Source organism: Haemaphysalis longicornis, unplaced genomic scaffold, assembly GCF_048455015.1.
Source record: "Haemaphysalis longicornis isolate Haplotype H1 unplaced genomic scaffold, Haemaphysalis longicornis Haplotype H1 scaffold_12, whole genome shotgun sequence".
Lineage (NCBI taxonomy): Eukaryota > Metazoa > Arthropoda > Arachnida > Ixodida > Ixodidae > Haemaphysalis > Haemaphysalis longicornis.
The window spans coordinates 20,265,818-20,293,547 of record NW_027526225.1 but is presented as its reverse complement, the minus strand read 5'-3'; the positions used below and the strand labels follow the sequence as shown (position 1 = coordinate 20,293,547).

At 47.4% G+C, this 27,730-nt stretch overlaps 1 protein-coding gene across 4 annotated transcripts in view; it reads right to left on the bottom strand.

The window, feature by feature from the left end:
• Positions 1–5,417: 5,417 nt before the first annotated feature.
• The window catches only part of Nasp (Nuclear autoantigenic sperm protein), a 35,379-nt gene continuing 13,066 nt past the window's right edge, over positions 5,418–27,730 (bottom strand). For 3 of the 4 annotated variants that reach the window (XM_077692991.1, XM_077692988.1, XM_077692990.1), the window contains 7 exons: positions 27,480–27,544; positions 19,996–20,289; positions 16,930–17,131; positions 10,074–10,109; positions 9,904–9,951; positions 8,670–8,807; positions 5,418–5,816 (listed from right to left, as the gene is read on the bottom strand). In XM_077692991.1, the coding sequence (XP_077549117.1) occupies positions 5,751–5,816; positions 8,670–8,807; positions 9,904–9,951; positions 10,074–10,109; positions 16,930–17,131; positions 19,996–20,289; positions 27,480–27,544 (849 nt within the window). In that variant the 3' untranslated portion in view covers positions 5,418–5,750. The remainder of the gene's footprint in view (positions 5,817–8,669; positions 8,808–9,903; positions 9,952–10,073; positions 10,110–16,929; positions 17,132–19,995; positions 20,290–27,479; positions 27,545–27,730) is intronic. The other variant, XM_077692989.1, reaches the window with a different exon arrangement.

Genomic DNA, 27,730 nt, shown 5'->3' with positions numbered 1-27,730 from the left:
CTGACCCACTGGTTCTGAGAGTATGAAAATTAAATATGTTGATTTCGTATTTTAAGTAGATAAACAGTGAACAAAATTTTACTAACAACAATATTTTGTTTGTTTTACGTACGGAAGTATTATATTTTTTCTTGCCGATTGAAGACGCTGCGTCCGAGAGTGCTGGAAATGGCATTTGAAATCTTAAATGTCTCTCTCGGTGCTCATTTGGCTCAAATGTCATTTGAGCCAAATGGCATTTGAAAACCTAGTGTAGCAGCACAACTTGGCATTTGAGTCAAATGACATTTGGTTCAAATGACATTTAGACCCCAGTGTAGCAGGGGTATTAGACATTTAAAGCATCTTAACGATCTGTCTAGTTTCAGGCATATGCACTGTGGCTGCCAAATGATTGTTGCTTGACCAAACTATTTTACAGAAGGTCGCATTTTCCAACTCGTGTGCCTCGAACTTTAATTTTTGCAAAAGTAGTAGCACTTGGCAACCAGTGACCACCACAATCTTTGAGCATATGTTGCACTTTATAACATGACCCCCCCCCACCTTGTCTGAGGCATGATAAAGTTTGAAGAGGATGCAGTGGGAAGTCAAAGAATGCATTTATTAGAGATATCCTGAATTAGAGCATCGCAGAAGTAGCAGTCATTAAGGTTAAGTAATCAACAGCACCTGTGTTGCAAGTATACCATTTTTACGTACAGCTAAAAGCTAACCTTGCTGGAAGTTTTTAGCCCCTCTGTGTTGCTCATTTCTTAATATCCACTGCCATGCTGCGAATTTTAACATCGTAGATGGATGGATGTTCCTGCTACTGGACAGACTTATCAAACTTGGCCCTTTGATTCACTTGCACTGCAGACGAGTACGGGATAAATTGACATACTCTACTAGTTAAACTCCTAATCCAGGAGACGCAGCTGCAGACTATGAAGTTTAAAGACACCTAAGCATGTCTTATAGGTTGCGAATGCTTAGCATAAATGTCAAGCTGCCCGAGACGCCTTGTCTCGCCTCGCATTGTTAAATGGCTTCGCAGTCTTGCCACTGGAAAACGCTTTGCCTGGTGACCCACCTCAGCACTTTCTAATGGCTTCGATCCATCTCGTACACGTTGTACTGCTGCTTGGTCATGCCGCTGCATGATGGGAGGTTACGATGACGAATTTAGCTCTACCCACCGCGGTGGCTCGGTGTCTAAGGCATTGTGCTGCAGAACCCAAGAAAGCAGGTTTGATCCTGGCCGCAGTGGCAGCTTTTCTCATGGAGGTGAAAACCAAAAACACCCGTGCCGAAATTTCAGTGCATGTTGTTAAAGATCCCCTGGTGGTCGAAATTAATCTAGAAAAGCCCTCCACTACAGCGCGCCTCGTTGCCCAGGTTAGCTTCAGCGCGTTGAACCCTACAATCAATCAATTTTGCTGCTTGTCCGTTTGCTCGTTCAACTGTGTTTGTTCACTCCCTTGGTTCACCTGGCTTCACCCCAATGGCGGTTTCACAGAATCCTTTGTTGGTACTATTAAGAACACCAACTCGCCTTTCCATCCCGGTAATTGTCTTCTATGCCATTAGTGGCCCTCAAACAATTGACTCTAGCATTCTTGACAAATAAGCCAGAACTGTACATGTACCAAATTTATTTGATTATAATGCGACGGTGCAGTATGGAGAGTCTATAAAGATGAGCTTCGAATATAAGGCGGGGTACGACTTTGAGACTACGGATTTTGGAAAAAAAAACCTCTCCTTATAAAGTTGAACCCCTTTATAAGAGACATGTACCGGGGAGCAGTTTCTGTCTCTTATACGAGATGTCTCTTATAAGCAGAGAACTATGTTTTCCCTTACTAATCAGACCCTAGTACAATGTGGGCACCGTATGACTAAAATTAGCTCAAAAGAATGCTACAGCATGTTGCAAAAGATTCATTCTAATTAATGTTTGCCCCCAGAATTTATGAAACTGTTGGCTTCATGACTGTATTTACACTGTCTTTTACAACAGATTCTACAAGCTTTTTTTCCTTTCCTTGTTTGTGGAAGATGAATTGTGGATGTTGAGTTCACAAGCCTGATGAATAGCCAAAGTGCACAGCTTCTTCTGCTGTGTGCTCAGGCTATTCATCACACTTGCAGGACTCAACATCTGCAGTGCTTCTTGATAGGGAGCTACGCGAGTGGGAGAGCCTGCATGTGCGATCGCGCTTCATCTAATGGATGGCAGTAAGCTTCAACCACTTCTGTCAGTTGCATTTCCATGGGCAGGGCTTCTCATTGTCATTTCATAGCTGACTGAACCACTTTGTGTTTGCTGAAGTAATAAATAGCGACTGCAGGTGTCTGTTGTCCATCTGTGTTTCCACAATAGAAGCAACTGCAATTAGTGACTGGTGGCACAGCATCTGAAGTTAAAATGTCTGTTACAAGCGAGATTATTGATTAAACTTCAAGGATGACTTGTCCCTTATAACCAATCTTCTACATCCAATGTCTGTTTAAAGAGGTCGATTTAATGGGAAAGATAGGGCAGCCAACCATTTGGGTGAATAGTGTCTCTTATACCCATTTGTCTCTTACATCAGTGTCTCTTATAACGAGGTTCAACTGTATTTGAATAAATACAGTATACACTGATGGAAGTCTTGGACTACCGCGGCCAAGGTGATTCAAAGCCTGTGCGTTACACGAGGCTTTGCACTAGATCACAAGACAGCCTCCACTGCCACTGATTTGGATGCCATCCGGGAGGCAATTCATTTAGTCTTCCATGAACCACCTCGAGCTTGGACTCTGTTTTGCCACTCAAAGCCAGCACTCCAGGTCCTCAATGGGTGTCACGAGGCAGGAACCTTATTATGTACTTGCTGCAGGAGTAATGGAACTGTGCTCCCTTGCACTGCAACAAAGACATGCCCTCACCGTCAAGTGGGTACCAGGCTATTGTGGGCTAGCTGGTAACAATTTGGCTGACAAGGAGGCAAAGGGTTTCTGCAAACACAGATGCCCTTTGCAAGGCCAGACAAGACTGCCCTCCTGTCTACAAGTCACTGGTCCCACCCTGCCAACCGTCGTAGAAGGCTACACCGGCTGGACAAGGACCGTAACTTCAGTTACCTCCTGGTACTCAGCGAAACAACGCCAGCCTGTTTCATCGACTACGGCTTGGCATGGCCTTTACTTATTTCTAGAAGCAGCTTATCAGCGTTACGGGTGACCCCAATTGTGAAACATGCTGTGTACCAGAGACTATTGTGCATGTTCTCTGTAACTGTCTATGCTACAAGCATCCTCGAGAACAAGCAGCCAGATCATTGGCCCATTTGGACTGTCAGGTTGTGTCTGAAGAAGTCTGATTGGTCCTTAGCCAGACGCGCAGCATTCCCAACGAGGCATTCAAAGCAGTGCAGATATTTCTACACAGCAGTGGCCTGGCAGCAATATTGTAGTTGAGGCCCATCTTGACAAACTATTGGTTCATCAGCAGTGCACTGGCACGAATGGCCACTTCTCGCTGCTGCAGTGTTTAGGCTTGTGGTATGGAACACCCCTAAATATGCCATTTTTCTATACAGACATCAGCATTTTTGCTCAATGGAGTGCTTTCACCTGAAGAGAGCGGGTCTAATTCTGTTGTTTCTGCATGCCGGCGGCATCAGAACTGAAGTGCCATGGACTAGTCCACACAACACAGGGCTGGATCAGATGGACCGATGTCGGAGTCACCAGCTCACCATCAGCAGACAATGCAAATACTATACTCGGTTACAACTCAAGAACGGCACCACCTCATCATCACTTCGCCAAAGCGCCGAACCCGTGACGTCAGTGCGCGCGCGTTTTGAAAGGGGTTTGCTATGAATGCGCGATATCGTCTGCCTTGTCTCACGCAGTTTGTTTGTCGTCACTGGAGTCGTTTATAAGCATATTAAGTCCAAAAAATCATGGGAACGGCTCACGCCATGTTCAAAATATTCCCGGCAACACCCTACTTGCGCCGCGCGGAGAAACATCCGGCTTTGGTGATAAGGCACAGCGGCAACTTCCGGTGCCGTTCTTAAGTTGTCACCGAGTATAGCTTGCACATCCTATCAGCTTGGAATTAAATCTAGCTTGCACCTTCACTTAGTTAGCATCGCATGCACCACACTTGCACGCTATTGTATTTACTTAGGTTTGTCTTGTCACCACAAGACATAGGCACTGCTTACCGCAATAGGCATGTATACGACTCGAGAAATGTTTGTTCGGCCAGTGCTATGCTAGGGCAATGCTTTGAAGGCAGTCCAAACGTTTTACTAAGCAGTGCAAAACAATTCTGCCAGTTTCGAATTTCTGTTTTCAGAACCTGCATAAACACATCGCTGATGCATTCACCAGCTGTAAAGCTAAGGAAAGGAATAGCAAAGTTTATCATAGCGTGCCAGACAGCAAGCTGCTGCTCTTGCCGCCAGACGAGCAAAAATGCACATACGTTTGTACACAAGTTGGCTACCGATCAGCAGCGAAGCAATATGCCTGCGATGTGATCTGCAGGGCTTGCCAGAAATTTTGGGGGGCAAATAGCTGCGAGGCGATGGTGTAGGACACACACTACACGCACCAATCATGATGGCACATGTTTAAAACGGGAATTTCCTGGGTGGCACCTACTTTTGGAGCAGTCATCATTCTCCTTCGCACTATTTCTTGATCTTTAATTCACAAGCACCGCTTGGGCTTTCGTGTTCACCTTGAGGACATATCCACGGAAGGAAGGGATTGTCACTGTGGCACAACTGATGGCGCTCTCGCTTGACGGTCAATGCCAAACCAATCCAATCCAACCAAAGCAAATTAGGCTCTCATTCCCCAGCATGGAGGACATCCCAGCAGCAACTCGTGACACTTGGACTCTTTGAATGCAGAAAAAAAATCCTGCTTCCATGGCCCAGCAAATAACACAAACCAGGGAAGCAGATTTTTTTTTTTTTTTTTTCAACCTAAACCACTGGCCGACAAGTTTTCACGTGCCATAATAAAAGTATTGGGATTGGTCAAGTCGCTGGAGAATATTTTGCATTAAAATATCTTAAAAGCCAGAGCCTTCTCTAGCCCCCCCTCCCTTGTAGCACCTTTGAAGGCCTTTATTTTGAGGAAAATGACAGACAGCAGACTTTTCCACATTCTTCTATTGATAATGAAACTGAAAACAGTCAGACAAACTTGCAAGGTTAGAGCCTTGCATTGCTGGCGAGGGGAGACAATTCACCTTTACTTATGCAGAAGGAGCTGTAGATTGAAATGGGCTCCGTGAATGCTTGATTCAGACGTACACAACATTAAGTTTTCAAACACTGCATTTAAGTTTCAGAATGGTGTACAAATCAACGACCCACACTTCTGGAGGAGGAAAAGAGCTCGAACAACCAGCCCTCATGTAAGAAAAGAAAAAGCGTGCATTTTATTAGTTGCAATAGGGCAAGCGGGGATCGCATACAGTGTGACACACAGCCAAACGTTAAATACACATACCTAGTAAGCCAATGGTATTTTTACACAGTGTGAAATGGTACGCCATTTATGCCAACTTAAAAAAAAAAAAAAAAAACACGTTGCTTGGACAGACGTGACGCGCACAACCACGCCGCAGCACTGGTTACGACGCCTTAGTCCCGACCGCCATGGCGGCAGCAGCGTCATCTATATTACGCAGCTTGATGCTTGAAATAAAAAAAAAACCGGGTGCGTGAGTTCCGCCCTGCCACTGCACACTAAGATGCAGCGGTCTTTAAAGGAGACGCCGCCGTCTTCTCGTGGTCATTCGTGGCGGGGGTGTCCTGAAAAGTCAACAAACAGCAAAAAGAAAACCGAGTAAATTAGCGCATATGAAAACGACCACTTCGTAGGTTAGAAACAATCAGCCACAACAGCATGCAACACGTTGGAATGCAAAGCTGGGGCCAGTGGCCGACGTTCTGACACGAGCCCTAGTGCAAGGACTGAACTACAGTGTAGACCGCTTATAATGTATGTTAGTGGGAGCCACGAACATCCGCACTATAAGCGGTACCGCACCATAAACATAACATGCTCGGATCCGACCACATCACACCCTGCCTTTCAATCATTCTTTGTTTATCATCACTCAAACGAAGACCTCTTAATTAAAAACAGACGCACGGTCTTTATTTTTTTTATTTTTACATCAGACGCTGCTGCACAGTCTTGCAAACTGCGAGTGCGATACTTTGTGTCCAGAAGAATGGATGCCGCAGGGGAGAGGGGGGGGGGGGGGGGGGGGGGAGCCTGGCTTATGCCCGGCAAGACAATGCAATAAAAAAGCAAGCCAGTTTTCTTTTTTCTTTTGGAGAGCTGTTTAAGGGTCTTCGATCATAAACTTCATTTTTACAGATATGGTGATAAAAATTGGAGGACATATGTAGTTTTTCATTCTGATTGTGGATGTAAAATTCATTTTGGTGTAAAATGACTACATATATTCAAATTTATCTGTATTTTAATGTTTGGTTTTTTGGCAGCCTTTGTAAAAGAACTGCTGGAGGGATGCAGCTGAACGAGGTACCAGTGAACTGTGCTCAAATCAAGGAGTGCAATGAGACTAACAGTATCATTCTACCTGGTCTGTAGCAGACGTTACAATTGTTTGAAGTTTGGGCTCGGAAGGTGGGAAACAGAAAAACCGGTTTTGCCTTCCAAGTCCAAACTTCAAACGGCGGTAACTTCTGCTACAGACCAGATAGAACGATACTGTTAGTCTCATTGCACTCCTTGGTTTGTGCACAGTTCACTGGTACCTCGTTCAGCTGCATCCCTCCAGCAGTTCTTTTACAAAGGCTGCCAAAAAACCAAACATTAAAATACAGATAAATTTGAATATATGTAGTCATTTTACACCAAAACAAATTTTACATCCACAATCAGAATGAAAAACTACACATGTCCTCCAATTTTTATCATCATAAATATAAAAATAATGTTTTTGATTGGAGAGCCATGTGCCCCCTTAAGCTTGAGTTCCATCCATGCCTGGCGTCGCTCAAAACTTTGAGCAGTAAAGTGGAGAGGGGAGAAATGCTGGGCCAATACGTGTGAGGGAAAGAAGCGAGCAGGCAAGGAGCCCACAGGCAGGTGTGGAGTGCACACTTCAAAAAAAAAAAAATGCTTCCTGCGGTCGAATCGAACCTGGGTCCCTCATGTTACCAAAGTGGCGCGTCTATTCGATTGTGCTATCATCACATTCGGGGCAGGCACCGTTTCCTTTGGGTTGGGCTTTGGCTTCAGACTTTGGCAGTCTGGATTCTGGTCTGGGAGGACTGTGGACTCAGTTTTCATGGAGAAGGCTTCGCTTTTTAACCATCTTTCTCTCACGAAAGGGACAGACCTGAGAAGAGCCAAGTTAAAGCTATACTCGGTTACAACTCAAGAACGGCACCACCTCATGTAGTGTATCACTCCGCCAAAGTGCCGGACCCGTGACGTCAGTGCACGCGCGTTTTGAAAGGGGTTTGCTATGAATGCGTGATATCGTCTGCCTTGTCTCACGCAGTTTGTTTGTCGTCACTGGAGTCGTTTATAAGCATATTAAGTCCAAAAAATCACGGGAACGGCTCCCGCCATGTTCAAAATATTCCCAGTAACGCCCTACTTGCGCCACGCGGAGAAACATCCGGCTACGGTGATAAGGCACAGCGGCAACTTCCGGTGCCGTTTTTAAGTTGTCACCAAGTATAGTGAAGACCACCAGCTCTGCTGTTTCCTCAGTCTTTGCATCTCAATTGCCAAGGTGGCCAAATTTTTCTTCACCTTTTGGCACAAATTACTTCAACAGAAAGGCTGGTGACACTTCACAGCCCAGCTTTCTCAGAATCAGGCTTCTCCATGACTGGAGCGTTCTACTCCTGAGCCGTCACGTTTACCCGTCGCAGGGTACGACGTCAGGAGCGCGTACAGTAGGCAAACCTTTATTCCGCCCCTCGCAAGGTGCTGAAGAAGCACAGTGGTAATGCACTAGACTCCGGAGGCCCTGATTCAGTTCCCATTTGAAATTGAATGTGTTTCTTAACCTTACGGCAACCGCCACTTTGTGTAGCAGGCAACAACACCAGACTTTCCCACAAAGATTTTGCCTTAAAGCGGCCATGAAGACAAAATACAGGTTTGGATCATACAAGAACTGCTTTGTCCTGATAAAGGTGATACCAATTTTATCGCAAAATTCAAACAAAAAATCGAGATATTAAAGAAAGCATATGAAGCCTTGGCCCCTTTTCGGTGATTTCTCTAAGATGACAACAGCATCTTGTTTGTGCAATCGGAGGATGACGGCACGCCAACAAACACGACTGCGTGACAAAGTTCTGTCTACCCACATTACTTAAATGCGAAAGTGCACTTAACGCACTGCTCACTGTGTTTTTGTGCTTGCTTATATTACGTCACTCGTTCCCATATTCCATCAAAGTGGCATAAAATTTTAAAGTTTTTCAATATTTCTTCTATCTTTTTTCCGGCTAAAACATCTTTCGTGGCTTGAATGGAGCTGAGTGAGCTACCAAAGGCTAGCAGTTTCAAACTGAGTGAAGTTGTGTTTTCTCTTCAGGGCCCCCTTAAATTGTCCTCATTCATGAGCTGGCACATGCAATTGCGAGCACACAGGAGTCCTGACTGACCAGTGCGAGGGTCTTGCTGGCCGACTCGCCGTTGGTGTCGGGGACAACCTCGGGCTTGAGCTTCTTGGGCGTGGCGGCGGGGCTCTGGTCCTGGGAGCCCCCCTCGTCGCTCGTCCTCTGCAAGGCAGCAGCAGCCGGCTGCTCCGTTCGAGGGAGGACGACCAACTCGCTCTCACTCACGTGCGCGCAGCAAATGCCGTCAGCCCATTCATGCAGCATTCACAAGCACTCCATCACAGGCACTCCATCACGTCAGCTCCATCACCTCAAACACGTGCAGATCTTCCACTAGCCAAAGCACGATTAAGGCCACACAGCTTGCTTTTGCCACACACCACCCTTGGAGTACTTTTCTTTTGATGGAAATCAGCAGTTCCATCACTGTATAAACCGAGGCAAGTCAACCTACGTTTGATTTTCCCGCTTAATCCAACCACACTCGAGCGGACCCACCAAAGCCAAATTCATGGAAAAAATGAAATTGTTTTATAAGCCGTTGCTACAACTGGGCTAGTGTGGCGTACTGGGGGGAAATGAATTCATTTAGACCACACGGGGTTTTCTTACAAGCAACAAAATCTGGCACACACTGGTGCCTTAACAGTTCACAAAAGAACCCACCACAGCAGGGATGAATACCACTCCCTTGCTCTCCTTAGTGCAGCAGAAGCTTAGCGACTGAGCTGTGGTCAAATTGCTGAGAATCGATTGCTAGCCAACAAGAGTCAATTCGTTGATAAGGCTGTTATGATGTTTGGAATTTCGTTTTAAGTCCCTGCTTTGCTTTGCACATTGCCAATAGGTTTGTTCAAGCCATTCGGTCACTGGCTGTTTTGAAACCAACAGCGCAGTAGAAGCCAAGACACTGAATGCAGGCACGACATCACAAAAGCAACCGTGCATCTTCACGGGAAGCAGTTCAGATGCCCGGAACGTCCTTTCTCGCTCCACATTTCAGGTCGCAGTCACTGCATGCAAACGGAGACACGTGCACCACGAGACTAATTCCCCATCCAGCTCAATGCAGCGAAAGCAGCCTTGCAGGATATGATATGCATAAGAACAAGCACAGCTCGTTATACTTGTGCTCACAAGTTTGCGTCTTTATTTGCTACCAAGCGTTTCATTCATTTTAAGCATTTTCAAGCGTTGTAACCGTAAAAGCTTCTTCCGCATGCCACCATAGTCAAGTAACAACTAGTCAGATGGTGAACAGAGTAGTACCACACGTTACCTTTCTCTTTATGAGGTGCGTGATGACATTCACCGGACGACTGGACTCCTGCATGGACGACGAAGGACATGAGAGAGACTTAATGACCGCAGCTTTCTACGCGACATGAAAACAAAGCCCCCAACAAAACTTGCCAAACTTTGAAAACTGTGACGAGAAGAAATACTCACAGCTCCTGATCCAGAGCTCTTGACTGGGGAAGGTGGCTGTGAGAAGCAGTAGAGAGAGAGAAAATTTGACGATAATAATTACAAAAGGTGAATGAAAAACAAGGACACGGGACAAGTGACACTCGGGGTCATAACATAATCCACCTAAGCTCGGGAGACAAAACAGAAGCTTAAATAGAACTCCAGTTTTTAAGCTTCAACAGAACGACTCAGATAAATTCGGTTAGCTAGCGTAATGAAACACTATTACCAATGCAAAGTGCCAGAGCTGCCTCGTCGGGGTTAAAGGGGCACTGACACAAAATTTTGAAGGCGAGATAACGTCGGAGATAGATTGGTGGGAACACATATACATCATCTGCAAAATATCAGCGGCGAATACAGCCTAGAAGATATTTAAAATCAATTTTGAAGAGTGCGAAACGCAACCGAGCAGCCAGCAGAGGACCACGCGCAATTGTAAATAAACAACATCCAAACACGTCACGAGTTTGTGTTTGCCGCTTCCGCACTACCGGCGTTTTACGCGGGCTCGCCCGGCTCGCCGCTCCAATCGGAGGGCCGGAGGGCGGAGCTTCTGCTCTCGAGAATGAACGACCCGATCGTTGGCGGCGGAGGCGCCGTGATTTCGTCAGCTAATCGGGCAGCTGGCCGCGACCAAACTTCTACAGCGATTCCAGGCACTCTGTTTCTATTACTGTTTATTACCATTGGAGGCGAAAACGCGCCGGAGGCACGAAAAGCCCACTGAGCTAGCCGCATGGTCGCTGTGCAGGCGGCGGCCACGGCCGCGAAGTGGCCCAGGCCGGCGCAGGTAGCTCGAGTGATAGCTTCTTACCGCTGCACGAAATTGTCCCCAAGTCCCGACCATAGTGGCTTACATGAGAAAGGAGTTAACGATGCGATGGCGGGTTGCATTAAAAATTGTCATCTGCACCGCTTACGAGAGCGGCACTCGAATATCCGCCGCAGTGCTGAGCCGAACACATCTGTAGGCGGACCTGTAGGCAGACCGGCCGGCTGCTCCCAGCGCGCGTCTTGCCACCCACCGTCTCGAGCGTCGCGTGTCGTTCTTTAGCCGCGGTAGCATTTGCAATCGCAGCGCCTGCGTCACATCCACGGTCGCTTTTTAATTAAGCGCCTCACAAAATCAGTACGTGGGGGCATTTGCAGAAACTGCCGTCGATGCGGATTCGACAGTGCTACGGCGGCTCTGCTCTGTGATATCCCTCCGACGGTCACGTGGTCAGCTTTGTTCACGCAAAATCCATCCTTTCGCGGCACTCGCTGAAACCGAAACTGCGACTGGCCGCATTGAAAATGCCTCTAATTAAACAACCGTCGCACGCTGAAGCAAATGAGGTTTCTGCAGGTTATAAGTAGGTCACTAGCTACTTATCGCAACGAAAAAAACAAGATGCTAAATTTTTGTGTCAGTGCCCCTTTAACATAGCTTAGAAATAGCTAAGCAATGCTTCAAAGTCGTTCCTTTGCTTCAGGCACACAGACAGCAATTCCCAAACCACAACCTCAGCTCAAAGTACAAACAGCATTGAAATGATGTAGTAATAACTGGCTTCAGCAAGCTGAAATTTTACAGCAAAAGGCTTTTACTGCTGCTTAACAACTGACCAAAAACAATAAGCTCTATACAAAAAAATGAAATAAAAATTAGCTCGCAGTGCTTGACACTAGATTTGTAAATACAGTGCAGACCATTTATAACGTAACCACTTATAGTGCTGGACCGGATATAATGCGGGTTTTTATGGCCACCGGTAGGCCTCCCATGAAACTCAATGTACTGCCTATAATGCGGTAGCCCGAAGCAAAACACCATTTATAGTGCGATTTTTCGGCGGGTCTGCTGATCGCAGCTGGGGCATCTTTTTAGGGTCGCAAAAAAGAAAGAAGAAAGGTGGATTGAGCTATTTGATGCAGCCTGTGCTCCCTTCTCTACTTAGACACAGAAAATTAAAAAACAAATAGGCACCCTTCAGTTCGCATGTTCCATTTGCACTCTCGTCGCGAGTCGCAACGCTGGAGGTTTCCACTACAGTCGAACCCCGCTACAACGAACGCCGCTTCAAAGAAATATTTCCTATTCCCCGTCAGCTAGCCATAGAAGTCAATGCAACAAAGTCCTCGCCACAACGAACCATTTGTCAGGCTTGCTTTCGCTTCAACGAAATTTTCGATGATTTGGGCTGGGTTTGAACAATTATTTGACAATAAAATAGGCATAGCGCCAGCTATATGTAACTTTTTATACATTCAGGACGCTTAGTTTCACCGAAAATGCGCGTTGCGACCACACCACCACCCAAAACAAAACAAAAAATAACTCATAGGCGCACGCCATTGCTTGATGGTGATAACGATGTGGCTGGCCGTCTACACGAGGCGCAGGCCCGCTTCGCCAAGGCGGAGCCCCAGAGCTACAGCCAATCCGTATCCAGTTGAAATTGCATGAATGTGCTCCGCTGCTGGCGCGGTGCCGTCCTGTATGCGTTGTGAGCAGCTGTCCTTGCCGTTTTCCTTCTACCATTCTTCATAGCCAAGAGCGAAAATCATGTTTGCGCGTTTGGTCTTGAAGCCTAGTCATCCTATCTTAGTCGCGAGCGCGCGATCCTGTTAAATGCAAGCGCGCGCGGTCAGTAGCTGCCGTGCCCTGTCAGAGGATAAGATAACGGCACTGCTCCTGCCACAAGCGAGAGGGGGGCTTCCCACGGCCTAGCAGCTATCTGCAAGTAATCAGCTCGGTGGGCACGCCTTGTTGTACAGCGATGCGTTTTGCACCTGCATATCTTCACCCCCCTCCGTAACGCGTTCTTTGGGTGGTGAAAAAACAGATAACCATTGGTATGTTTGTTATCCAAATAAACATGAGTTATTGCGCATCACTCCTTTTTCTAAACATTGTATTATGCTGCCAATGTTGCGGAAACGCACGGGGCTATTTTTCTGGCCTTTCCGTGGTGTGTTGGGGCAGATTTTGCCTCAACGAATTTTCGCTTCAACGAAATTTTTCGCACGTCCCGTCAATTTCGTTGTAGCAGGATTCGACTGTACCTGCACACTGTGCCGATACGCAACTGCCTTCAGCATCACGAAAGCTACAGGCACGGATTAAAAAAAAAAAAATTCTGGCTTGCATACTTATTATGTCTTGCCGGCATAAGCCGGGCTGCTTCCCTCTCTCAGACATCCGTTCTTCTAAGCGCTCATAAACACAAATCCCTCAAAAACAAACACAAAGGACAAGTTAAAGCCACACTCGGGGCTTTAGACGGTGCAGCAGAAACTAACGAAAAACAAAAAAGACGAAATAAAGACCGTACCTCCATTTTAAGTAGTTCTTGCTTGAGCGATGATAAACAAAGAATGATTGAAAGGTAGCTTGCAATATGGTTGGATTCACGCATGTTTTGTTTGTAGTGCGGTAACACTTATAGTGCGGATTTTCGTGGCTCCGATGACATACGTTGTAAGCAGTCTACACTGTAGTCCTACAGCTGACCCAAAAAGCATAATGGCTCGTCTACTTCATTCTAGATGAGCTACGGTAAACTGGCACAATTCTGCCCGACACTAGCACAGTGAAACCACAACAATACGGTTCCCGTTCTTACGACGACTCGCTTCTTACGACTGATCACCGCGGTCTTAGCGAACTCCCCATAGAAACGACGCATTAAAAACCCCGATTATACAACACTCTGGTGCACCCGGTCCCTTTCATATGACGCATCCTGGTGGGGATAAACCAGCATTTTTCCCACCTTTTACACCACTTTGCCACCCCGTCCCAACCTTTCTTTATTCTGAACCCCCGTTTGACGCTGCTTGAGGTGCAGCAAAGGTCCGCAGGCAGGCCAGACCACTGGCTGAACAGACGCAAGAGAGCAGGCGGGTACTGGCGGGAGGGAATTAACCTTTGAAGGCCCCAGACGGCAGCAGAACACCAACACGCCAACCGCGAGAAGTCACTAGGTGGCCGGCGGACCGTGAATCTGAAGCTCCCATCGAGCCAACTAACGTGAAAATACATACGACACAACCCCACAAAGATGATCGACCGCCCCCGCTTTTTCACCCGCTCGATCCAAGTTTCTTCCGTTCACAGTGCTCTCTCTCCTCCTCTCCCTCTGCTCTCAGCTTATCAGTGTCCTTCAAAGCCACATTGTCGCTCCTTACATTCCTTACTTTCCCGCAATTTTTTATCACCGCCTTGTACTATCGTTCGCCCCACTTGGCCTTGCCAGTCCCACACTCTCGCCTTTCCCCTCTCAAGTTGCTCGGCTGCGTCAGCCTTTTCAGCTTATATCTCAAGCGCGAGACACAAGGCTGGTGGGCTAGCATAGACGTCTACCTTGGAGGGGGGAGGGGCACAAAATAGGAGTCTTTGTAAGAAACTTTGTATTTTAGCCTAAGGTTTGCAATTTAAGCAAGAACGCACACTTAAACAAGTCACGCCTGTCACGCGAGACCAAGGCCGGCATTTACCCGTATTCCAGCCATACAATGCCTTCGCGCGGTCTTTTGAAAGTCGTATTATCGGGGTTCCACTGCAACTGGTTTTTGATAAACTGGCAGTAAAAATAATACCTGGTTTAATAATATGAGGTAATGAAATAAAAATGGCAGCATTTCCACTCTGTGGATGATGGCGAGGGTGCGGAGTACGGGGACTCGAAATGACATCCGATTTGCGCCCCGACCGTCATTGGATTTGAGCCGTGAGTTGCACCTTGATTATTCCCTAAATGAAACTGCAACTCACAGCTCCAATCGAATTTCGCTTGATGGCGGTGGGCGCACGGATGGACGCGGACGGACATTGGGAGGCCCTAAGGTACTCCGCACCGTTACAGGTGAGAGAGTAAGCCGTTTGATTCTCGGGTACTAACTCACTGTCATAGCCCAGTGGGTAAGACGACTGACACCAACTCTGTCGGGTCTACCAGACAAAGGCTCGAATCCTGCTGGTGGCTACGTGAATTTTTGCGGTTGTAATTGCTATGCGTACAGACGCGGACGGACATTGTGCGGTCCTAAGGTACTCCACACCTAATAATAATGCAGGCTAGTAGCATCTTTTAGGGGGCAATGATATGATGACCTCTAATTGCATAAAAAATAATGGGAACACATACAACAACACAATGAAAGAACAGCAGTGCAGAACTTAACGTACTGCGAGTGTGTTTCACGAGTAAGCACCTCCAAGGGAATGAGTAAAACATTTACTGTAGCAGAGTAAAAATAGGAGAGAAAAAATAACGGCGGGTGGCCTTTTCTTAGTTCAGAAAGCCTTGAGCTATTGTTGCACTTCTGAGCGCCCTCCCCCAAAAAAATGAAATACAGTAGAATCTCGATGATACGATTCTGGGTGATACGAATTTTGGGATGATACGAATTTCTGAAAAGTCCCGGCAAAATTGCATTGTTTGCAATGGGAAAAATTTCGGCTGTTACGAACGGACCTGCGCGGCCCGGCGGATGATACGAACGAGCCGGCGAGGTGCCCGACTGCTGAACAAGCAAGTGACGGCTCTCTCTCCCCATTTGTCACTCTTCTTTCTCCAGAAACGGGCGGGCTGTTGTTTTCTACTCGCGAAAACACGCCCCGCACGCCCCATGCGCGCCGCGAAACCTCTCGCACGCTGCGCGCGCCGCGGCCGGCGGCGGCAACATGGCGATGGCTTCGGCCGCGAAGTGGCACGGCCGCTTGAGCGACTGCTTCTAGCCGCTCTTTAAAATGCCGCTCAAGGCAGACACGAAGTTTCTTGTGCAGTAAAGGAGCTGATAACGTTGGCGAAAACGGTACTATAAAACACCATCCGCGCCGCTAGTGAAAGCGCCCATAAAATATCTGCCGGAGTGCTAAGCCTAAACATCTCGGGCGGAGCCAGCGGGCTGTCTCGAGCGTTTCGCAAGTCGTCAGCGTCTTTTTCTGACCGAGGTAGGAGATACCGCGGGCGCGAAATCGTCAATGCGGCCTTGAAAATACAGCGCGCGCAAAGCCGAGGCGTGCGAATCACGTGCAAAAACGCACCATGCAGTTCACGCTTGACTGTTGCGGCGTGTAGCGAGCTTGGACACCGGGATTGAGGAGACAAGCGCGAAGCTAGGCGAAGCGTTACGCGCTCCAGAAATGACTGCTTTGTGACGTGGGGGTTTAAAAAAAGCAGAAAAAATCATGGATTTGTTCACGCGAAAGTAAGAAAAGAAATAAACGAAAACTTTTTTCAGCGCTCAATTTTTTGGTCTGTGTTGGTTCATACGAATTTTGGATGATACGAATATTTTTCGCGGTCCCGCGAGATTCGTATCATCGAGATTCTACTGTATATACATTTATCAAGAAACAGGTATACAGTAGCCGACCGTTTTTTCGGACTCCAAAAATCGGACTTGCTGGCTATTCCAGACTTTCCAGAGGAACAGCCAGAGTAACGACTCAGGGATTTTTCGGAGTGCTCTTTTATTCGGACTATTTCTCGTTCCCCTGCACGTCCGAAAAATCGGTCGGCTACTGCATACATCAAAATACTCAAAGCCAAGACAGCACCAAACTACACCGCAAATCAGTGCGAGGTTCAGTGCCACAGCCGATGAGGTCGGAGCTTTCAAATGTCACGTTGGTTTTGCTCCGCTTCTGTGCTTTGCAAGTAACCCAGAGCAGTAGGCTTATTATGCCCATTGGGTAAAATAGGGGTTCACATGGGCTACGCAGAGCCAACACAAATGATAAGAAATGATAAATCAGCAGGCTCCTCTCAGCGAGTCTTCAAACGCAATACGCCGTCGCACATGAAAGGGGTATGCCGGTGGGGGGCGGGAAAAGACTCACGGGCACACGGTCCCTCATCTTCTGGATGGTGGCGTCCTTGAGGGCCCGGCAGTCCTGCCGGAGGGTGTCCTCAGTGTCCTCCACCCTTGCGCGCACCTCTGGCAGCAGACCCTTGAGCTCCTCCACCTCGCGTTCGGCCAGCCACACGGGGTCTTCGTCCAGGCTGCCCTGCCGCTCCTTCTTGCTGCCTTCCTCGATGAACCTGTTAGCAACCAAGGGAGGGAACCCCCTTTCATTCCTGCCTGAAGAACATGACCAGCTACCAATCTGCTTTGCATTCACTCATCCACTGCGTGCAAAACAGTGGTTCAAAAAGACTGGCTGCATCTCTCGGTGCCTCCTAACGGAGTTTCAAGTGCTTGGCGTTACCTTGACACTGGAAAAGTGGCTCCACAAAGGCACCCTGACAGAGCTCAGACATTGATAAAGCTTGGCCACCACACATGTACCATGCATTTCATAATTAGAGGCAGTAAAGAACACACCCTTTTTAGACAAAGATGACACAACAGACTCCTTGCCACAATGAGGTCCTCAGTGAAGTCCGAGACCCCTTGTGGCAGCCCTTAGGTCACACCGACTTTTCGAAGGAGCGATTGCAGGCCACACAGTATTTAGTAGAGGAAACAACACTGCTAGGACTGAGAAAACCAGTTTGCAGAAGGTTGTGGTTAACAGTTTTGGCACTGGGTTGCTTTGAATTGTCACTTCTACTTGGAGTGGCCATCATTTCCTCTGAGCGGCATCCTACAATCTGCCCATTTTCCCCAGTCCAGGGAAATTTTGAGCAGTCCCTGGGCACTCCCAGAAACTGCGCTAGCAATACAAATTCTAGGGCAAATAAAATAGGGCACAGCTGCTGTTGAGCAGTTCCGAGCGGTCCGAAACGACAAATACGATAAACCTAGTGCTGAGGTGGCCAAGCCTACATTTGAATGTATCGTGTGACAAAATAGTTCTGCAGGGCACTTTTCTTTTAACCGCGACGACCGCCAACCTGAAGCTCGGTGTCGCTGACAACACCCAAGGTGCAGAACGGACACCCAAGCTTTGCAGTGCAGAGTTCTTCAAAATACCATATTTTCGCGAGTATAACCCGCCCCTGCATAGAATCTCCGCACCCCCACTTTGTGCCCACCGGAAAAGAATAAAAAAAATCTTGGCGTATTGCCCGCACATTTGATACAGGAAAGGCTGCACCAAAGATACTGGTCAAGCAGCACATCACATAGTCTGTAGACAGAAAAAGCATAAAATTCAGTTGTTAGAGTGCGCTCGTCCTTGTTTTTTCTTGCTTGTCCTTGTATGTTTTGTGCAATCGCTGCCATGGAAGGCTTAGTCAGCGTTACTGTGTAGGAACTTCACGGCACGACGCGCATTGCCGTGAAGCTGCACTAAAGGAAAAACCCAGCCTATTATCCGCACTTCTACTTTGCGAGTGATATTTCCGCATTTTTGGTGCGGGTTATACGCGCGAAAATACGGCACACCAGTTGCGAAAATTCACTTCAGAATCCAGGCCAAGCGGGCACATCTGTTTTCTTGCTGGCTAAGAAGGGTAAGTGACTTGGCGCCACCCCTAGGGGGCAAAAGCTGAACTTTGCCAAACAAACTCTACAGCACAACTTATTACAGAAAGCAGTCTTTTCAAATAAGAAAAAAAAAACTACCTCAAATGATGTTTACCGATGTTTCAACAGTTTTTGTTTTACGACTTCCGGCAGCGTAGTCGCCAAAATGGCCGTGGGGCTAAAAAAAATATGAATAAATCTAAAGTAAGGAATAAGCATGCCATAGCGACCTCTTCAGCATAGGAGACAAAACGCTAGAAGAAGTACAATATAATTACCTTGGACAGGTGGTTAGTGCTGACTCCATCCAATAGGTGTGGGTTGGGGAGCACTTGGCAAGCACTCCCAAACAACGAAAAGTAAGCTATCTTTGTCATTCGAAAGAAAAATCTACAACCAGAGCATCCTGTCGGTGACGATATCTAGAGCTGAAACTTGGCGCCTTACTAAACAACTAGAAAGTAAACCTAGGTCCGCCCAACAGGCCATGGAACGAATAATGTTAGGAGTTAACAAAACTTGTTGCTGAGCTAGTTGGTACATAATTAAAGAACGGAGAAAAGGTGGCGCGAACTAGACGTGGACGAAGAAGACGGGATAAGACATATAAAAAGAGCAGGTGACAAGTGCGTCAGCACACCGTCACTAGAGTTAAGTGACAAAAAAAAATGTCATTCTAGAATCACAGCGTGTAGTTTAGCATGTGCAGTTTTCTCTTTGCGGTTTGGTCTGCGCTAGGAATGCACGCACGCGCATTAGGACCGCTGATTGCTCTCTTGAGGCTGAAGTGGATATGTTGTCATACCATCAGCAGTGTTGTACTTGTTCCAGCCTTGTCACCACCTTCTACACTTGTTAGCGTGATAACACCTTGGTTGTTATTTTTGTTGTTTCTGTCTAGATAAGTCATGTATAAATTCATGTGGTTTCCTCTAAACAAACAGTTGGAAGTTGGCACCTGTATCTGTACTATCCCGTCTTCTTCGTTCACATCTAGTTTGCGCCCCATTTTCTTCTTTCTTTAAATAAATGTCAAAAATAACACTCAGGTACAAGAAATGAGCTACCTGGATCAGAGAACAAACTGGAGTAGAAGATATCATCGTTCAAGTAAAAAAAAAAAAAAATGGACTTGGGCGGGCCACGTAGTGAGATGAACCGATAACCGGTGGACAATCAGGGTGCCGGAGTGGAATCCAAGAGAGGGGACTGGAAGAAGGGGAAGGCCAATAGCACGATGGAGGGATGAAATAGGGAAATTCGATGGCCGACACTGGACTCGAGCGGTGCAGGACAGGAGCTGTTAGAAGTCAATGGGAGAGGCCTCTGCCCTGCAGTGGGCCTGACTAGGCTGTTGATGATGAGGATGGCAGCAGCCACAATCCCTCGAGTACCTCACAACTTTCGCAACTGGTGTATATTGAGTGACTCTGACGCGGTGAACGTGCATCGTGCGAGACTCATCACCAGGCGGGCTCTCGGCCACCGCACGCACCGCGAGAGGTTCTCGACGCGCAGCTCCAGGACCCGGACGGCTGCCCGGAAGTCGTCCACGGCCTCCGGGTACTGGCCGCCGAAGGAGAAGGCCAGCCCCCGCTGGTAGTGGGTCTCGGCGACCTGGCGGCTGTCGGGCTCCAGCAGCTCCCGCTGGATGGCCAGGCACTGGCCCAGGTCCTCGACGGCCTGCTCGCAGTTGTCCGACTCGAGGCTGATCTCGCCCAGCTTGAGCAGCACGTCGGCCACCTTCAGCCGGCACTCGCGGCTGTTCTCCCCACCCTCCTCCGCCTGCCTGCACCAGCAGCAGCACAAACGAATCACTGCCCCCGTGCAAGAGTGCCCCCGACCCTTTATTAATGCTGGGAAGCAATACAGGCTCTGGCCGTCTATGTCTGCAAGCGAGCGTGAATGCAAGAATCTAAAAGTGTGAAGGTCAGTGTGGAAGCAGGCCGACACCGCTCAAGGCCACAGTCCCACACATACTCTAGAGCAATCGCGATTTCATTCCCCACTCTGGCCACCCCCATCAACACTGCTCGCCAATAAATGTGTTTCTCCTCTTACGCAAGTGCTGGTTCATGCCACGCCTGGAATTTGCATTCGAGTCGGCAAGCGAGACTGCGAGTGAGTGTGCGTGCGAGCGTGAAAGCGAGTCTGCACCGCTCGAGAGAATTAGTGGCCACAGGCCCTTACGAACAGTGCAATAGGGACTGCATGCCGTGCCCTTCCACCCAAGTGCCAGTTCATCCCACCGAATGAAATCATCCTTCATCCCTCATGCAAGGCAGGGTCACAATCACAGCCCTCATTCAACTCACAAAGTTAGATGAGACAACACAGAACCGTTCCTACACTGAACCTTGTCATTCTGCCAATACCAAAACCTCGTGTAATGTTCCAGCTTTGCATAACCCTTCCACTGCTTTGAAGAATGTAAAGGCCCGCCACCTGTTTTGTTTGCAGCCCTTCCATATGGTCCTTAAAGGGGCCATGAAGACAAAATACAAGTTTGGTTCATTAGAAAGACTGCTTTGTCGTGATAACAATGACACCGATTTCATCGCAAGCTTCGGAAAAATAACGGAGATATTAAGGGGGGACGAGGGTCTTAAAACTAACTTTTTTATTTATGGGTAGAAACTTACAAAAATTTGCACACGGATGTGCTTTTCTCTGTAGATTTCAAATATGCAATTATATTTGAGCTGGTGCTGTTAGTTCAAAAGTTATAATACAAAGTCTAAACCGCAATTAGGTAATTTCTTACGTAGCTTTAATGAACTTTCGCATTGCATTTTGTCGCTTTTAATTACATGAATGGATAGCCAGAGAGTTCCCATACCCGATGACATTCTTCGTTTTTCTCTAAAGTCACGGCATCCTAAAAAAATATGTCAAGTACAAAAAATGGCAGTATTGGATATTTTGGCTCATCAAAATAACTGCAAGTCATTATTTATGCGTAGCCTAAACAGAAAAACTAAGAATGTCATCGGCTGCCTCAGGCTGTACTGAAAAAAATGGTACCAAGATTGACCTTGTGAAGCAAAAAGAAGTTTCCAAAAAGCTGCGTAAGGCTGAGGGAAGTGTCCAAAAATATGAAACTGAGAAAACTGCATTTGAAGTTTGGCCATGTGTTATGAGATGAACCGTCAGTAGTGTAGCTTCAAATTTTCCCAGTAACAAAGACATGTTCTTCCCATTTTCAAATCTGTCTTTGGATTCCAAAAATGTCAACTAGAACTGGAGATACAAAAGGCCAAGTAACGGACCCCATCAGGAATTTAGCAAAATTTATCGACTTCGAATCGGTTGGCATTTTGTTAGCGTTGTGAAATCTGGTGGTGTCTTGCTGGCGTCGTGAAAACTGCAACAGTCCTTCGTGAAGTGCCATCATCTATTACAGTGCACTGTGGTACCCAGAATATTGTGTACGGCAAAAGTATGAGGGTGAAACTTGCTTTAGGTGCCCCCTTTTTTTGTTCTTTGGTGAGGCTATTTCATTCGCTGTTTTTATGCTGGAAGTTTGAGAGGATACAGGGGTGGGACACTGCGCAGTGCGTTTTCCGCAAATGCATCATGTTGTTGGCCCTCAAAAGAGTCTTTTGGGGAAAATAAATGTAGCCGAAAGGCAAACTTTCTTGGCCTATGGGGATAAACCCATAGACGCCTTTTTCCTTCAAGCCGTGCATGGTGCGGCTATCTCCATCGGACATCACGGTTGTGTACCGCAGCCCATTCTTGAAGAGCGAGCGCTTGAACGTTATCAGGGCTGCCTCTACCTCCATGCGTCCTGCACCACAGTCAATGTTTCGCTGACACTCATGGTCTGCCAGCCAATCTTCGTAGCCCTCATCTGAAGCTTTGGGTCCGATGGCGCAACCTAAGCGAAAGTTAGAGAGGACTACATGATCAATCACCAAGCCGGTGTACACTTCAATGATGCAGCCCACTCCAATGTGTGACAACCGTCCCCTTGTCATCCACGTGCCATCAAACATCACATCTATGTTGTTTGGCGGCTGACCAAGGTCCGAGTACAAGTCCTTGATGGCACGCACACTATCAGCTTCAGAGGCTGCTGCAGTGTCCTCGCAAACCTGAACCACTTTCCTCAAGTGCGCTTGGAATGTCTTGTGGTGCAGGCCTCTGTGGGACAAGTTCATACCAGCACAAAAATCTGACAGAGCAGTCACCCCCTTCCCGATGCTTTGAATACTTTTCAAAGCCCTCATATTCACTTCAAAAAGAGTGATATTGCCAGATCCTTCGGTCCTTGGCGAGGAAAAACGTTCCACACGGTGTTCATAAACCGAGCACGTCACCTCGAGCTTCACGGCGAGGCCGTACTGCCGGTCAGGCTTCCTCAAATCCAGCGCCGCCAGCCCGCACTTGCCGCACCTGACGTGCGCAAAAAGGTCCTTCAGCATTGCAAAGTCCACTAAGACAAAATCTGTGCCGGATTCTTCCTCTGAGTGCGCCAAATCCACTTCAAGGAGGTCGAATTTCCGCTGCGTTGCTGACTTGGTCTCCATTCCGCGCTTGACCTCGTCCGCGTGTTCCGTACGCGCGGCGATCTCCTCCGCCGTGTAATACCTCGTGTCAAGCCGGCAGGACGTGCTTGGACCAGGTATGGATTCCGGAGGTGGTTAGTCAGGCGATGGGGCAGGCGAGGCAATACGAGGCGGCGAACGATTCTCATCCGGCGGAGTCGAGCGGCCCGAAGTCGCACCACGCGACCTTGGGATAGGCGGACGACGCTTTCGCTTCCCGTGCGCATGATTCAAACGTACGTCTCCTGGCATCATTCACGAAAGTACGCGATGGAAGAATTAAAAGAAACTGTAAAAAAAAACTGCTCTAAGCGAGCGCTGCGCCAGAAGAGCGGACTCCGTTAGACGTGCGTAGCAGACGCCATGATGGCGACCGCCATGACAGCAGTCGCGCCGACCAATGGGAGGGGTCGTATGGCGAACTCAAACCGCGCGCGCCCGCTCTAGCCAATCGGCGGCCGAGAAGGTGCCTTCGGAAAACTGGCAAGGGCGGTCGTTCTACTCAAGCGACGCCATTTTGAGATATCGCAAAATGCGCACAAAGAAACAAGCTTCAAAACAAGACCAAGATGGCGGCGATCGGCCGGCTGCTTCGCCCGCGGGGCGCGCGGGAATTTGAAGCAACTTTTGCCCAATTCGGGGCATTTCGTGGCCCTCGAGGTGTTTCAAAACATGATTTTAGAGTATTTCCCGATGGAATTTCGCGTTGATATTTTGAAGGCAGGTGCTTGAAGGTACAATAATTCCAAAAATTGGATTTTCTCAAAATCGATATTTTGGCCATTTTTGACCATTCTAAGACCCGCGTCCCCCCTTAAAGAAAACGCGTGGAGGAGTGGCGACTCGCTAGCCAGTTTCCGGCAACTTTTCTATGACGTCACAGAATCTTGTTTGGGCGATTGACGGTGACCGAACTGATCAATCGCCAGGACACATGACTGGACGATTGTAGTGGGCGACTAGTTCCGTTTGACCGAATCACTTGAATGCTAACCTGCAGTTAATACACTGAAAATTATGTTTTTAGCGATGGCCCATATGACGTAACTCGTCCCGATAACACGTCACGGTGGCGCGAAATTTGAAAGTTCGCAAGTATTTCTTGTGTTTTTGTCTGTTAAAAACCGTTTTTCGTAGCCGGAATGGAGCTGAGTAAGGTACTGAAGCCTAACCCTTTCAAGTTAACCAAAGTTGTATTTTGTCTTCATGGACCCTTTAAAGGGGTCATGAAGACAAAATACAAGTTTGTTTAATTTGAAAGATTTCGCGTTTTATAGTGCCCCCCGCGCTTGTCCTGATGCAAACAATCTTTTATTCACCGAGAAATAATCAATTTTAGTTAAAATTTTGATTTTCCCGCTAAATCGTCTGCGATGACATCACAGGAACCGACTGCTCTGCAGCCAATTTCGAGGCCTTGTTTACCGTTGGTGAACCTAGATGGCGCCATCATACCGTGGCAAGCCGTTTTCTGCCTTTGGTTTGTTTTTGACCATATTTAATCCCGGCTTGTTTTTGTTCATGGAGAAAATAATCATTTCGTGAAACATGGTGCTCGCTCGACAAATACGGTCACGTAAGACACCATCGCTTGCGTCAATCGGCCAGTGTCGTCTGAGACAGAGTTTCTTACAATATAACTAGAGGGGAAACTGACGCTGCGATCGTACGCCTCAATGGGCGTGATGGGTAGTTCTGGATTCGGATTGGCGCTCGATGGCTTGTGGAACTTGCTATGGATTGCAGGCAGTTTCGTTTTCGTTTTGGATATACATGAACGCATTTGCTTACGCGGGGTGTTGGGAGGAGCGATCGAAAATATGTTTCTCCTTGAACTGCATGCCTTGTGTGCACTACGCCGCCCTGAGCGGAATGTTTTATAACCAGAGTTGCGAATTGGGTGGGTTATCAATTCATTGCCGCACAGCGAGCACGAAAACACAAATGACGCCGCTTTGTGCAGCGAAGTTGTCTGCGAATTAGGAGTTGCGACGCTGCTCATTCGGCAGAGCAATGTATTGTCAAAGCTGACGGCGGTTGCGAATCGCTTGGAACAGCCACACCTTTTGTGCGAACACCGGCTCCTACGGCATAGAACAGCAGCATCGGCGGCTGATAGGAACGCAGCTGATGAATGTCACTATATAACTTCTCCAAAGGTAATCAGTTTCTTTTTTCTTATGAGCACAAAACTTTTCTTACTATTACAAACCACCAGCGCCGAAACTTTTACAAGTAGTTTTTAAAGAAGTCCGCGTCCCGCTGTAGTTGGCAGAAAATGGCAAACCTGCTCCACAAACCTCCTCGACTCCGCGTCTGCTTTTTATTTAAACGCGCCGTTTTATTTCGTACAAAACCGATTTTTCGTCACTAACTTTCTTGTTAGCCATGTAATTTTGTAAACGGAGAACCGGGCAATGAGAGCTTTTTTGTCAAAAAACACAATTTGCGCATCCAGAGGCCTGTTTTGATCCTACGCAATCCGGTTCCAGAACTACCCATCATTCCCATTGAAGCGTAGGCGCTGCTGCCATGTTCGCGTTGACACTAGCGCCAGTTTCCCCTCTAGTTATTTGTATGAAACTCTATGGTCTGAGACAACTCCAAAGCCCCGCAGTACTGTGCATCTAAAGGAAGCATAGTGCGTGCAGTACCAACAGCAGTACGCATTGGTACTTCTATGTTTACATGTGCTTTTTTCGTAACTTCCACTGTTTGTCCAACCATTCTTAAAAAAAAAATGTGGCCTAGATTTAAGCGCAAATAGCCCGTTCGGCAAGCTTATCAGCTCAGCCTAATTTGCGTTTGCTTTTTCTGGCCTCCGCCAATCGCAGAGCTGGCTGGTATGACATCATAGGTTCTGTTGCAGGAAATGAGCTAGTGGGTCGCATGGCCATTCCCTTTTTCCTAATTATGTAGCTTATTTGAGCGAAGTTTACATTAAAAGTGTTGTCAGCACGATTGTAACGAGGCACTTTTTGAATGAACCAAACTTGCATTTTGTCTTCATGGCTCCTTTAAAGAACTCGCAAGTCTGCTGCCTGACACAGCCTTCCCATGCATACTGTGCAACAAGCGCTAAGCGCTCAAGCAGGCCAACACGCTAATCGTGCGCAGCACCTTTCCACGCCACGTTCAGGCATTCCGCACCAAATGTTTCCTGTTTTTCAACATGGAACTGACCTCTACCACCCTCTTGCACCCCCCCTTTATCAGCTCAGGTGAGTGTACCTAGTGTGATTACTGAAACAAGTGATAAGTTAGACATCTCACGATGTTGCCGGCTGAGAAGTTTCATTCTGGCTGAAACTTGCGCACACAACTGACACATGTGCGTCGATGCCCATGCACGATCGGCGTTTATACATTGATTGATTGATTGTGGGGTTTAACGCGCCGACGCAACGTAGGCGATGAGGCGCGCCGTAGTGGAGGGCTCCGGATTAATTTTGACCACCTGGGGATCTGTAACGTGCGCCGAAATCTCGTACACACGGGCGTTTTTGCTTTTCGCCTCCATCAGAAAAGCGGCCGCCGCGGCCGGGAATCGAACCCGCGACCTCGTGCTCAGCAGCGCAACGCCTTAGCCACTGCGATCGGCGTTTATACAAGAATGCAGCCACGAGAAATTAATACGTTAAGCTACCCATAATAGCGAAAGGGCAAGACTGCTATAGCCAAAATACATATGGTCTTTGGATGGCCTTAAAGTAAGAAAACCAGCCTTCAGAGAAACCACTGCAAAGACACAAAACTAAGGTTTATAATACCCATAAAAAGAACCAGCGAAAGAAGACGCCGGACACCAGTCCTGCAAATGTGTTCTGCGTCCTTTTTCGTTGGTTCTTTTTAGGCACACTATGAACCAAATTGCCCAGCATTTCGCACTCTTATGGTTTATAAGGCATTTCAGAAAAAAGCTTCAAAATGTGTTGATGTTCTTCCCAAGCAAAAGTTCCATAGTCAAAAGTTTAGAGCACTCATTCTCAAATTCAGCACTGCGTGCCTCTGGGCGTTTTCAAAGCCATTAGTCAACAAAGCACTCTGCTTTAAATCCGCATTCCTACCAGACCTGGTCGCGGGCACATAATTGGGCGACAGTGGGAAATGTCGATACAGCCTTACAGAGCGTATAACCTTAGAAACGCCTTTACATGGCATGGTTGGACCCTTACCCAAAAAGAAGCTAAATAAGCACAATGTGCTTAAAAACCAAACATGGCAGCAAAAATTTGGGTACGCAAGGAAACAGTTTCGGCAAGTCGCTTAGATGTCTACCCTCTTTTCGCATTTCACTGACTGCACCACCTTCCTCGTAATATAACGCATGGGTGCAGTGGAATGTTACGCCACAATTTTCTTCAGGCAGCAAACCTTTACAGCATTTCCTCCACTACGTTCTACGACACAAGCGGGACAATTGCCGTACTTCTGGAAGATGATCTTGGCCAGCTCGAGCACTTCCCATGCCAGCTGAAGGTTGGGAACTTCCTCCTGCAGAAAATTGAAGAAAAAAAAAGAAAGAAAGAAGTGGATAATCAAGCATTTTACCGGGGCAAACATATCAACTACTTGAGGTGGAAGCTGGTCCTAAACTGAAAATGTTAATAATATTGGTTATGATGATGAAAATTAGGGTGTAATAATCTTAAGCGGTGTAATCTTAGGTTAAAAATTAAC